At 42.6% G+C, this 13,346-nt stretch overlaps 1 protein-coding gene across 6 annotated transcripts in view; it reads left to right on the top strand.

The window, feature by feature from the left end:
- The window catches only part of FGF13 (fibroblast growth factor 13), a 514,314-nt gene that overhangs the window by 320,282 nt on the left and 180,686 nt on the right, over positions 1–13,346 (top strand). The window contains exon 1 of one of the 6 annotated variants that reach the window (XM_037016962.2): positions 1,145–1,463. The exons of the other annotated variants lie outside the window; for them this stretch is intronic. Coding sequence (XP_036872857.2) covers positions 1,160–1,463 — 304 coding nt within the window. The 5' untranslated portion in view covers positions 1,145–1,159. Of the gene's footprint in view, positions 1–1,144; positions 1,464–13,346 lie in introns of those variants that run through there. 6 annotated transcript variants of the gene reach the window in all.

The raw sequence follows: 13,346 nt of genomic DNA, 5'->3' as shown, positions 1-13,346 counted from the left end.
TCACAGATAAGCACTAAGCCTTTGGACCATACTTTGGGTGCCACCACTTTAAATTACTTTGCTGATTCTCAAACTTGGCTACATATTGGGATCACCTGAGGACTTTGTAAACAATATTGGTACTGGGGCCCAACACCAGTCCCAAAACACCAGCAAACCAATAACTTGCCCAAACAAAAAGCGTGCAAAGTCTCTTGTGGCGGAGGTAGTTTTTTAAAAGCTCCCCAGGTGATTCTAATGCACTAGCTGGGTTGGAATCACTGCCTTAGAAAAAAATCACCTTGGCCTAAGGTCTGTTGTGTAATGTCAGCTGTCAATTCAGAGTTCTTATCATTGCTGATTTCATGGGCCTCTTCAGGAGGTGCCCTGTGATGAGAGGGCACTGCTGGACAAGCAGCACTTACGTGACCTTTAGAACACGTGGCCATGTGAAGTAGCCAGCTTGCCCAGAACACACGCGCACGCACACCTTTCTCATGTTCTCTTGCCTCTTAGCCTCTCTGCACTTTTAGAAAAATAATCAGCCTTCTCCATAAGAGCGTGGTAATCTGCCACCTTGTGACCAACTTTTCTTCTTGCAAGCAATTGTTGCAACACTTTTTTCTGCTATGAAACTATGATTCAGCTTGCAAATGTGGGTGGAGGAGTCTCTCAGGACCGCGGGTGAGTGTCCTTAAAGAAGACAGTGGAGAAAGGAGAGGAGTGCGCCATTATGCCAGAAAAGTACTACTGCTTCTTTGCTTGACTGTTGGTGCTCTAGGGTGAGGTTGCGAATGTTGACTTGAGTGGCTTGTGACCCGAGCATCCCCAAGTTATACCAGAGGTTGCTGTCATCAAGCCATTTTCCTCTTATCATATAGACATCACCACAAAATTATCACAGGGGCATGTATGTGAAAATTGACTTTGCCACCATGATTGGGAGACTTCAATTGCTATCCATGTCTCTAAATCATTCCTAACACCATAAATGACATGGACTAAGCCATTCATTTGTTACACTCTACAGCATTTTTTAGTGTGCTTCAAAATGTGCAGCTTGAATAATGGCCATGGGAAAGTATGGAACAAGAGATATAACATCCTGCGTTTTATCAACACTTACCCTTGTCTTGCTTCACAGCCAATATCCACACTCACTCCAACACATCAAAATCACATGTCCACTTCCACCCATGTGCTAGCATATTTCTACTTAGGAGCCCCAGCTATTTTAAGCTATACATTCTCAGAACAGCTTCAGGTCAACCTTCAAGCATGCCCAGGTTTGGAAGCGACACGTGTACATTGGCTGAAAGGTCAGATCCACGCGGAGGAAGGGAAGGAGAGCACAGTTCCGCTAGGCTCCTCCACATACAGTGAGAGCACTGTGCGCAGTCCCTTAGAGGCACGATCTCAAAATCCCTGGGACGTGGGGGCCGCTGCCAACAATTCACAGATGAGCCAGCTAAGATACAGAGAGGGTAAGTCACTTCCCTGATAAATGACAGGATTTTATTTGAACCTGTTTTTTCTGGACCCCCAAAGCCCATGCCCTTTCCCTTCCATGGTTGCTCCATATGTTCAGTGTCCGCTCTCTTGCCTTATGCGTGGGTTTGGTATCTGAAAGCAATTTCAGTGCGGAAAAGACATGTTAGGTTGAGGGAAATTAAATGATGCTCACACTCCATTCTCAGCTTTGCTATGACAAGAACTTGTTTTTAGCAGAAGGGACTCAGGAGGCACTTGCCGATCTGTGGGCCTAGAGTTAGATGGAGTGCAGCAGTCAAGAGAAGAAAAGGAAATGCCCCTTACCCCTCCAGGAAGTGATGACTTTGTCCAGGACGCACAAGGGAAGAGCACAATGGTTAGTGAATAGCTAAATTCCATTTGAATGCAATACAGCTGTTTCCAGATAAAAATCACTTGGCTAATCTCCTTTCTTTAAGGGGGGGGGGGGTGCTCTTCACTTATAATAGTAGAAATAAGGAAAGGTCATTTCTAGTTATTCAAAAGCGGATTCTACTCCTTAATTTTTTCTCAGCTCAGTAAAATTGCAGCCACTGGTTAGCATGTTAAGACTTGCTGTGAGCACTTCCTCAGTTCCACAGGGTGAGGTGTTACCAAGAGGTCTGGATCTTAGCAGTGAACACTCTTTCATCACTTTTTGGAACCGTACTCTCTAGCCCACAGGACGTAACGATGAAAACCATAATTGACAATCATCCAGAATTCACTATGTGCCGAGCACATTACCTAACATTCCCTTACTTTTCACAACAGTCCTTGGAGGTAAGTAGCTATTTTTTCTCTCCCTTTAATGGATAAGGAAACCAAGACAGAGAAGTGAAGTAACTTGTCTAAGGTCACCTGAACAGGACATGGTAGCCGATACTCAGAGGCAGCCTGTCTCCCTCTCTGAAGTCCATGGTCTCTCAATTACGAGAGACGGGACCTCATGACAAGTCTGGCCCTGAAAGCTCCAGGTTTGTTCTCCAGTTACTCCAGTATCCTCATAGGAGGTGCACTGCCAGCTACACTAAGGAAGCAGAGCTGGAGGGAAGGACCTTGTGCCTGCTGTCAGAGAAACAATAGAATAAAAGGAGGGCTTGTTCTTCAGATTAAAGGGAAAGGAGTAGATTTAACTTCAAAATGTTTACAGGGCAAATTCTCAGCAAATTTGACTTGATCAAATGCTTTACAATCTGCAGTGTTGGAATTGGGTGTATTTGCTGTGCTGGTGTACATTTATGCAGCTGTGGGCCAGTTCTTAGTCACCTCAGGCCAACTGACCTTCCACCTCAAAACCTCGGCTCACCAAATAGCTGCCGACAGGAGTCTCTGGAACATGAACCCTTCATCATACAGTGAGAACTGACTCAGGCACATGAAGAGAAAATCCTGCCAAACTGGGTTGGGTCACTGTCAACATCTTGTTCTGTGTGACTTTCACGGGGAGTGCGATTGCGTGAAATGGCCCATTTCCTTCCTGGAGCATGGAGAAGGAGCCTTGGGAATGTGCCTGATCTGTTCTGTGCAGGACATTCTACACTGGGCTTTGGTTAGATACTTAGCCATCAACTTTTAGTGGCATTTATGTCCCAGGCACTTCAGGTTTATTCTTGCTAATCTTTGAATCCCATGGAGTAGGGGTCATCAATCTTGAAGGACACAATGGGGAAGCTGGAGTGTAGAGATGTGAAATAACTTGTTCAAAGTTAAACAACTAGTAAGAGTCTTAATTGGGATGGAAGGCAAGTCTGTTTAGCTCTCAGCCTGGCCTCTTCTACCACCCTGGGCTACCTCAGCTCATCCCATACCTTGAGCCCGACTCGCTCTTCCAGGTACAAGACAGCAGAGAGCTCAACACCGCCTTATCCATTGCCGGTGGGAGGCGCTGTGCAGAACAAAACCACAGAATTGTCTGTAGCGTCTCAGCAGAGGGCACGTACGTGATGTGTCCATTGGGAGACTTGCCTCGTGTTTCCCCACACCCTGGCCTGAGTGCTGGTATAAGCAGTCGGCCGGGGGCTAAGCAAAGCTGCATCCCCGAGATTTGTCACAAGTTCTCCTTTGGTCCCTAAGTCAACATCCACTAACTGTGAGTCATTTGTCCAGTAAGCTTTCTTAAGTCATGCTTCAAAGCTGCAGCTTTCCTCCTGGAACCACTAGACCTTAAAGAGCCTGAACTGGCTCTGCCCTGACAAAGGAAGGGGTGATGCAGAGTTCTGGGAGGACTGTGCTTCTAAGATGGGGTCCACACAGAGAAAGCCTATTTTTAGCTCATCTAGCTTTGGGCATTCCCAGTGAGGGTTCGGGCTCCCTTCTTGCTCTGGACTGTTGGGCCCACCTTGGAGTGGAGTGATCTTGGGCGCCCCGTCTTTAGGGTAGTCTGTCTGCAAATGCAGGGAGACAACAGGGACTTGTCCCTGTTGGGGTTATTTGTGCCTTCTGTCCTTCTCGTGTGGTGTGAGCAGGGGTGACTTCCCTGGATTAGGTGCAGACCCATCAGTGAAGAGCTCCCGTGGGACACGAGCTGTCTCAGTTCAACTCTGAGACTTGCCAGCGCCCCTGTTGTGGCTCTGTTGACTCTTTCTTTTCCAAACACACAAAACACTGGGACAAGTGAAATGTGCCCCTCACGGTCACTTGTTGCCATTCAGAGAAGATGTGAACATACACATACATGCACGCACACACTCCACTCGTTAAATGGTTCATCGAGGGAAACAAGACCAGAGAAGGCCATTCATAGAGTGAGATCATTTATCTAACCAGCTGCCTCAGGCTGTAAACAAAATCTACTTCCTTTTATGCAACAAGGAAGAATAAAGGGCATTTCAAAAGTAGGGGTAATAGATGCTGCCAGCCAGTCACTTTCTCTTTTTGTTCCTTCTTCAGCCATTTTTCCTCTGTAATCACTGGATTTTCCTCGGAGAAGGTAGCATTTTGGATACGTGTTAGAAGGCCCATGAACTGATTCAGTGAATTTCTAATTGGTGTGCATGGTTAGCTATTCACTTAGTGGATAATTGGTTAAGTATACCCGAAATATTTATTGGAGGAAAAAACATCCTCAAAGCAAATTAGGATAGTTCAGGAACCTTTTATTCTAGTGCAGATATTTTGGGGAGAGTAGTTACTGGTGTCTTAAAAGAGATCTATTTCCCTTGCCAATTAGGACTCCATTTAAACATGCGTCCTTTATTTCCTCCCTACTAAATAGAGCTTTATTAAATAGATACCACAGGCATAGCACAGTGTTTCCCAACGCAGTGTCCATTGTAATACATATTTATCATACAGTTACTTCTTCAAATAATAAATTTTGATATCCTGAGCTTGACTGGCCATTTGACCTAATTCTAGGTGCAAGTGATGGACCCTTCCAGTCACCATGAACAGAATTGATGTATTTGTCAATAGATATTTATTATCTTGTGCAAGCGTCACATTATGCTGCTTATTAGTCATGGCACTGAAAAGAGGCACCATCTCTGCCCTCAAGGAGGGAAGACTGGCAGGAAAGGCAGAACTTGAACTGCTCTGTCAGTTAGCTCTGGATGAATTTTTAAGTCACTCTCAAACGTGGTGGCTTAAACCAGGAACCTATTTATTCTTTCTTGAAGTCTGTAGGTTGGCTAAGTCTGCTACAGATAGTCTACAGGTTCTGCTGGTATATGCTGCACATGGCTGGTCTTGCCCGAGCTCACTCATACATTTGTGGTCAGCTGGTGAGCCAGTGTGGTTCTGACTGGCTAGAATGGACTTGTGTAGAACAGTTCAGCTCTCTTCCACATGTCTCCAATTGAAGTCCCATGAATCCATTTTTATGTTTCATTCATTTAACACTTATTGAGCAACTTTTCAGTGTGTCAGACACTACATGACCCTGCCTTCAAACAGGAATGAGTTCTAACAGGTGGCAGACATTTAAGACTTACCAGCCTGTGGATGGCATTAAAACCATGAGAGCAGAGGAGATGGCTTAGGGAGGGAGAGTAAGTAGACACATGAGCCCAGGCTCACACCAATGTTTTACCGTGCTGTAGAAGAGAAGGGACTCCTCAGAAGTGAAAGAAAGAAAACCAGGAGAATGAGGTGATAAGGAAGCCGAGGGAAGACTGAGCTTCAGGAAGCAGGGATAGATCAGTAGAGCAGAATTCAGTAAGAAGGTAGGAATTTAATGCAAGCCTTTCATATATCCCTTTTAGCATCTAGACTTTGTATTGTAGCCCAGTTCATTTCAGTATAGAACAGATGTCTCACCATTTCTCAGAGCCTTGTACATAACTGGCATAAATCACTGAAACTAGTTAGAATGACCCTTGATGGAGTGATGAGGAATCACATAGTAACTGCTATTTCTTTAGCAGTAGGTCTTTGTAAAGATGTCATTGATTTTTTTTCTTCTCCATAATGCACCTAAAGTTGAATCTTTGCCAAGACTGATTTATTCTTTTGTTGTTTATCCTTTTTAATGTAGTTAAGTTTGCTCAATATTTTTTAATAGCCTAAAAATATTGGACCACTGGGAATTCAAATTGAAAGTAAATAGCCTCTTGAGGTCTGTATTTTAAAACTGACATGTTTTAGATTTGTATTAATATATTGCAATCAAGAATGACATTACATGAGTTTCCAACAAAGCAAGTTTTCTGCCAACTTTACCAACATGTGCACTCTTGTTAGTCTATGGAAATTAATTCATTATCTAGCAGTGAGGGTTTCTTGCTGAATCAAAGTGCTAGTGTTTCAAAAGAGCAAGTAAACAGTTTGGTGGTGAAGAACTGTTGAGTTGACAATATGGTATAGAATCTGTATAATTGGGCTGGGTTTTCATCTAGAATTTGCAAGTTTGGGTCCCAAGGAAATGTTAATTTCCCATACAGAATTGGATGAAAGTTTTCTCTACAGGGTGTCCCCTTGTCCAAGGTCCTTAGTGGCCTCAAGAGAAGAAAGAAGCTTTGTGATTTCAGGATGAGGATGTTAAAAATTAAATAAACTTTTCATAGTGTAAGATGGTATGAAGGATTTTAGTTATGTGGTTAAGACTACATTAAACTGCTACTCATTTCTAAACTAAGACCAAAGACTACAGCCCCCAGTGCCCTTTTTACCAAGACAGGAAAATGTTATTATAAAAAATACTGCATTCATGCATCTACCCCTAACAACATTCAGTTTCCTTCCTGACTGTGTCTCAATTAAATCTGTGCGGAGACAGCATCCTATACTTTAGAACGTGGGTTGGGATCTCAGTAGTGGAACATGGCGGCTAACCAAGAAGACTGACTATACCTATAGCTTGTGAAACTGTTAGGCATCCTGTCATCCTTTCCTCACCTGGCTGCTGGCCCTGAGAAAGGGCTTTCAGGAGGAAGGGAAAATAGCTCTGCAGGTAGGAGAAAGAAGGTGTGATTTAACACACTACCTAAACTTTGTTTTCTCTCCTGTTTTGTACTATTCCTGCTGGTAGTAGAGTGGACCCTGGGAAAAGCAGAAATGGGTCTGTGTCCACAGAGTGCTTCAAGTGGTAGCATTTACCGTCTTCAGGCAGTGGTGCCTAAGTTCTTCTGCATAGAAGATGTAAACAGATCAAACAACACATTCCAATACTTGATGACAGATAACATTGGGTTAAAAAAATACCACCAAATGAACACAGAAAACAGAAGTGAAAACTAAAACCCAGTGAGGATATTAATGCTTCTTTCCTGCTGTAAAAATTAGTTGATGTAACTGTGTTTTCCTTTAATCAGTCTGTTCCAGGCCCTTTGTAGTGCTGGGATGGGGTTTCTCAATCTTGGCACTATTGGCCTTTGGGGCCAGATAATTCTGTATTGTCTGGGGCTATGCTGTACGCTGCGGGATGTTGAGCAGTGCCCCTGGACTCCGCACACTCGATGCAAGTAGCAAACCACTCCTTTGAGTTGTAACAACTAAAAGTGTCTCCAGATATTGCCAAACATCCCATGAGAAGAGAAAGCACCCCATTAAGAGCCCCTGGGCTCCTTGGCTATATAATAACTATGCAAATAAAAAAGATAGGGCCTGAAAAATTACTCTTTCTTGAAGGGCCATTCAAAATGCTTCTACTTAATCACAACCCGAGTCCTCCTTCCTTGGATTACTTAAGTAATAGTTTCAATTTAATCCGAACTCTGCCTTATCTCTCCCAATTCTTCCACCCCTCCAAAGGCTTTCTAAGTTACCTAAATTATTTAAAAGACTTTGCAGTAGAACTCAGTGCAAGGACTTGGTATAAGAAAACTGAGGCCTCTGGTTAAATCAGTCACTCCACAGTCAGTTAATGAGTTCCTACTTGGTTTTCCCTCATGTCTCCTACAGGTGAGTTGGAGCAATCTGGCCAAGCTCCTGCCTTCTAGGAGCTTAGAGTCCTAGCTCTCATACATGAAAAGTAATGTGAGTCAGTTTGTGTCAGGGTCCCAGGGTCCAGTACAACTTCATTCAGGAAGGTCTTTTCATTTCTGTCTTTCAATCTCAGAAAGCTGCTTGGTCCCCTCTGTTTCTGCCACAGAGCAGGTGATGAGCACAGGTGAAAGCATTCCTCAGTATTTTCTTTTGCATGTTTTCATATCTAGTTCAAAATCCAAGAGCTAAAATCATTAAAACTAGCTATGGGAACCCAACTAACATCATTCACTGTGTTGGGCTACTTGCTTCCCTCAGAGGCCTTTAAACAACCCTAAAAATGTAGCATCACTTGCCCCCACAATCTCTTGGTCCTTTTACACCAACAAGCACATGATATCAGGAAAAAGGGAATGTGAGGAAGCCTTGCATTATATCTTATGGGACACACAGACATTAAAATCATCAAAGTTCAAAGAAGTTAATTTTCTAAAGGACAAAGAATAGAGTAAAATTGACCTCTCAGTAAAAATATATTCTGATTTATTTCTTCCAAAAGCAGTTGTGGTTTATCTGGTTCCTGTTTTTTAGCTTTTATTCCCTTATCATAGTAACGTGTTCTCACTGACTTATGTAAATGTGAACAAGGTCCGTTCCTTCTTTCGGTCTTCGTATCTTTATCTGTAAAATGAAAAGAAAAATGGATTGAATGGATACTGAGTTCTCTTCTTATTTTATATATCTCAGAGTGGTTCAAAATAAGACTCGATTTGTTGCTAGGTTTCCTAACTTTATTCACAGTCAGAACAGAAAGTGGACTAACACGCTGAAGTCTGACATCAGAAGTTTCAAGTTTCTGTGGCTTTCCCCTGGGCAGTTCAGTGCTGAAAAGCTAGAGGGCTTCGTGGCCATGTGGTGATGGCCATGGGCTTCTCTATTTCCAGATTTGCTGAAAGTGGTGATCTTGATTTTGGGCTGGCTTTGAGAAGAATAAAGCCTAGGCATGGGCTGCTGTGAGGATAGGGAGAAGAAAAGCAGTATTTTCTGACTACTTGGCTGTCTTCACTTCAAATATCAGTTAATATGATCAAATTAGCTAAGTAACTTTGCAATATCACCCCATTAGAAAATGGGGGAATTGGGGTTCAAACCCAAATTGTCTTGCCTAAGCTGCATTCTGCTTTCTCCACAAGGGAGGCTCCCAGGGCCTGCTTTGAGGAGGAAGAGGAAGTAAGCATCCTTCAAGTTTGGTAACCCTTCAACTCCTCTTTTTTAGTTCCTCTAAACTTGACTTTGGGAACTAATGCTTTCATGGCCCCAATGTGAAGAATCTCCTGTTTTGTAGCCTTTTGTGGAGAAGTGCTCTGGAGCAAGGAGGGTCCCTTTATCACAGACAGTCAGAAGCTGGAGGTAAGAGAGCATGGTTGGTTGGTAGACCAGCACCCCAGCTGCTGGACGTCATGTCTATTTCCTGGCTCAGAATCACAGGTATCAAGCTTCTAACACTCCTCAACTTAGCGTCCCCTGTCTTGGGGCTGCCCTGGCAATTGTGCTCTCCTCCTTACATCTCTTTCCTTCTCTTCTAGACAAATGGCAAGTATCAGGTACGGGGGAGGCACTCTTCTGAAAAGAGCCGGGGATACTTTCCTTTATCTTTCCCTTTTTCATTTCGAAACTCACTGTTTGACAATCACATTGTTTACAATTTCCCTTGGGAAGAAATCCATGGAGGTAGGGGGACTTGTGCACATTACATTTTACCATCCATCCTCTCCCCCGTTTACGTATTTCTGCTAGAAGTTGAGCAACAACTCACACCTGCCCAGTGTGTCAGCTATTCCTGGGTGAGCATCAGGTACAATGGTGGCACATTTATTCGTCTAACTAAAAGTTGAGAGTTTTCCAAATCACCCAGTTTTCCTTTAGGCAGTAGCCTTCCATCCGTAGAATCAGCACCACAGCTGCTCCTGCTTTATTCCTCCAACTATTCCCATTGTTGGTGGTTTTGGTGACAGAGAAGTTTAATGAATAGTGAGAAAAAGAGTGATATTCCACTTTGAATGGAAATGGGAGAACCTTGTTGGAATATTGCCTCAAGGCAGGGTGTCTCATCTCTCCCCACACCTGTCCCAGCATCTGGCATTGGACGAGGAGCAGCAATAGTCCTAGCCACCGTTTCTTTGCAGGCCCAGTCTAGCCCAAAAGCCACTTCAAGTTTCTCTAATTTCTATCTGACTCCTGTAATGTAGGTATTTTATCCCAATTTGTACCCCAGGTAACAGGCTCAGAGGGTCTAGATCAGGCAGAACTAGGGAACCCAGTAGGTTTTTAAAAAATAAAAATATATTTTTATTTGAATTTTGAACTATAAGTGATTTAAACTGATCCTTGGATATATTGGCTCCTCCATCTGGGGTACTGCCTAGGTTTGTGACTTGAACAGTTGCTTAAGATGTGGCTCAATTTGAATGTATATTTTCTATTTACAAAATCATTCACTCTAGAGTAATAGCTATGCTGGACACATAAAACACTGCTTTGGTAAATCTCTTGTTAGCCATAAAGATGGTAGCTCTATAAAGAAGCATTCAAATCCATTTCTGCATGAATAGAAGACCTGATTTATTGAGTATCTTTATGTCAGGCCTTTCTATTTTAACTAGAAATCTTTCACTTCTCTTTTACTGCGGACAACGTGGGTCACCCCTGTAGATTTGAAGTTGGTCAACTTCAAAACTCTTAAAAACCTTGCTCAAATCCAACCTCAGCCTTTGCCTTTCTGAATCTATCCCCAGCATTCCCACCCTGAGACCCTCTTGGACTCAGTCCCTTCTCTTTGATTTCTCAGAACTTTGCTGGGCCCCTCTGTTTTAAGGTCTTACCACTGCCTGTCTGAGTTTAAAGGGTTTTGTCTTCCCATAGAGGGCAGGACCTATGGCTTCTTCCTGGCACATAGTAGGTCCCCAGGACAAGCTTCTCCATTGAACACTGCAATACTGCTGTTTTAGAAATAAGGCAGTGAGCCATATCAAGTAAACAGAACCCTCTGTTACCTCATAATACACAAAAGACTACTCAGAATTGGAAAAACTGTGTGTTACCTGTCACTGTTAAGGGCATGTTTGTCTTACTAGTAAGGCTTTCAAAGAATGTGTTGCACAGTAAGGCCTGTCTCTTGAGTGCTGTTTTACCTTAATGGAAATTTTAAATTGCAGAGTGAACAATAGATTCATTACTTTATCAAGGTACTTAGCCTCCACATAGGATTTGCTTGCAAATTACTTCAGGTTAAAAATATTTGGGTTGCTGATGGTGTTTTTCTGTATTTTTAGTTCTGAGCTGTGAGAATCCATTCATATATATCATTTTCTCCCAGTGCCTTCTACTGGGTGCAGTTAACTACAGCATAAACCACTATGCAAGATATCCTGCAGGCCCTTCAGAATTTGTCTTCAGCAGTGTGTTCATAAGAGACAGCTATAGTGGAATGGAAAGAATGCAGAACTCATTGTTGAGCAAACTTGGGTTCCAACCCCACCTTTGACTCTCTCTGGGTGATTGGGGCAAATGAGGGCAAAAGAGACAATAACAGGATTGAAATTACAGGGTTGTCTTGAGGATTGGTTGACCATAGTGGCTGAAATATATAAACGATCAATAAAGGGGAACTATTGTGACTATCATTGTTAATGAGGGTGAAGATTCAGCTCCAGGTCATTGATTCATCAGATCATTTGGAAGCCAGTCCAGCCATTGTCATATATAAAATGACGTTTAGGGTCCTAATTATTTTTTAGCCACTGTCCCAAGCTACTTAATGGGACTCATCGTGCTCTGTGCTTTTAGACTGGTTCCTGAGTTTCACATTTTCTGTTCCTGACGACACTCAATAAATGCTAGTTCTTCTTATTTTTGTTAAAATTGTCTTTGGAGCAGCATTTCCAAATATATTATCCATATGAAATGCTCCTCTAGGAAAGGTCCCAAGAATAAGAACTGTTTGAGAAACAATGTTTGTCATATCCCTGCCCTGGAGATTTGCACTGAGCATTAGGATATCAAAGACTTTGAAGAGTCAGTCCTATGTCATTTTTTTTCATATGAAATTGTTTTTGCAGTTACAAAGTATCTCTCCCCAATGAAAGCTCTTCTGTTTCTGCTGTCTTCATTTTTATATCAACGTCCCTTACTATTCTCCCACTCTCTTTCCACTTCAGGGGAGTCCTTCAGTAGACAGGGGCTATGAAGTTGCAGTCACTGCAATCAGACCCCACCCAGGACCACAGAACACGCCAGTCTGTTCATTTGAAGCTTCCAGGTGGTTGGTATTCAGTGCCGTTTTCTAGCTTGTATACAAGTTCTTCCAGGACCACCATATGCTCCAGTAGCTGGCAGACTTTTCCTTTTATATCAGCTGAATTTTAAAGGGTAGCCAATGGAACAGGGAGTGCAACCTCATATAGAGGAGACTATCCGCTATATATACAACCCCATGCTACGCTTCCATGCGCTGTAAGCTTTATGGCTGTCTTTCTGTGTACTATGCATTAATGTGCCGGTGTACCAATTTAGTGCCACGATGTCCACCTTGGAATTAAAGTTGCTTACAGCATGTAGCTATTGAGCTCGGGTCCCTTGGGTCATAAGTAAATCCCACTTTAAGTACTATATTTGAGCATTTAAATTTATAAAAGAGGTAAATGGGAGCATTCATTTTACTAACAGGTCCACTGCAGGACTGCTTTGTAAAGCCTTTCCGAAGTATATTTAAATAAGCACTGAATTATACACAACTTACCAAGTTCAAACCACTGTATTAGGTAAAGTAAAGGATAGCTGCCTTGGGCTATGTGGTTTGATTCCTTCCCTTAGCAGCATTCTTTGCGTTTGATTTGTCTGTTTCGGTATAGTTTGTGGATCATGAAGAGGCTTTCATGCCTAGAATACTTCATGAAATAGTCTCTTTCAGGTCTTTCATCTTACCACTTGGGAAATTTGCACTTTAGACTTGTGTTTTTATGTTTTGTATTTTGTGAAAAGGCACCACTCCTTGTTTTTTTTTTTTTTTTGAATGGATTTTGTTTGAACATAGTAAATGACTTGTAGGGAAATGAGTTAGGCATTTAAGGGGTGTGCCAGCTTTTAGACCACCTGAGTGCCATGAATACATTGTAGGCATATGTTGTCTAATTGTATTCATTCAGCCTGAAAGAGGTAAGAGATTTTCAGAAATAGCAGACTCATTCCCAACAGCACCTAATGCATTGGACAAATCATCCCAAAACTCTGAGAAGTTATAATACTAAGGTCCTCTGGGAAATGGCACAGCCAAATATTTAAGAAAGAACAGATGTAGTGATCTTCTAGAAAGGCTCTTTTTGAGGAGAAAGCTGAACTGACAGGGACTGAGAGGATGGGTTGCTTTTCCATCAGGAAAAAAGCTTTTCATTAGATGCTATTTCTGCAAATACCCTCACATGCACTGTGAGAAC

The sequence above is a fragment of the Manis javanica genome, chromosome X, assembly GCF_040802235.1.
Source record: "Manis javanica isolate MJ-LG chromosome X, MJ_LKY, whole genome shotgun sequence".
Lineage (NCBI taxonomy): Eukaryota > Metazoa > Chordata > Mammalia > Pholidota > Manidae > Manis > Manis javanica.
The sequence above is the reverse complement of the archived record's forward strand: the minus strand, read 5'-3'. Positions and strand labels throughout refer to the sequence as shown.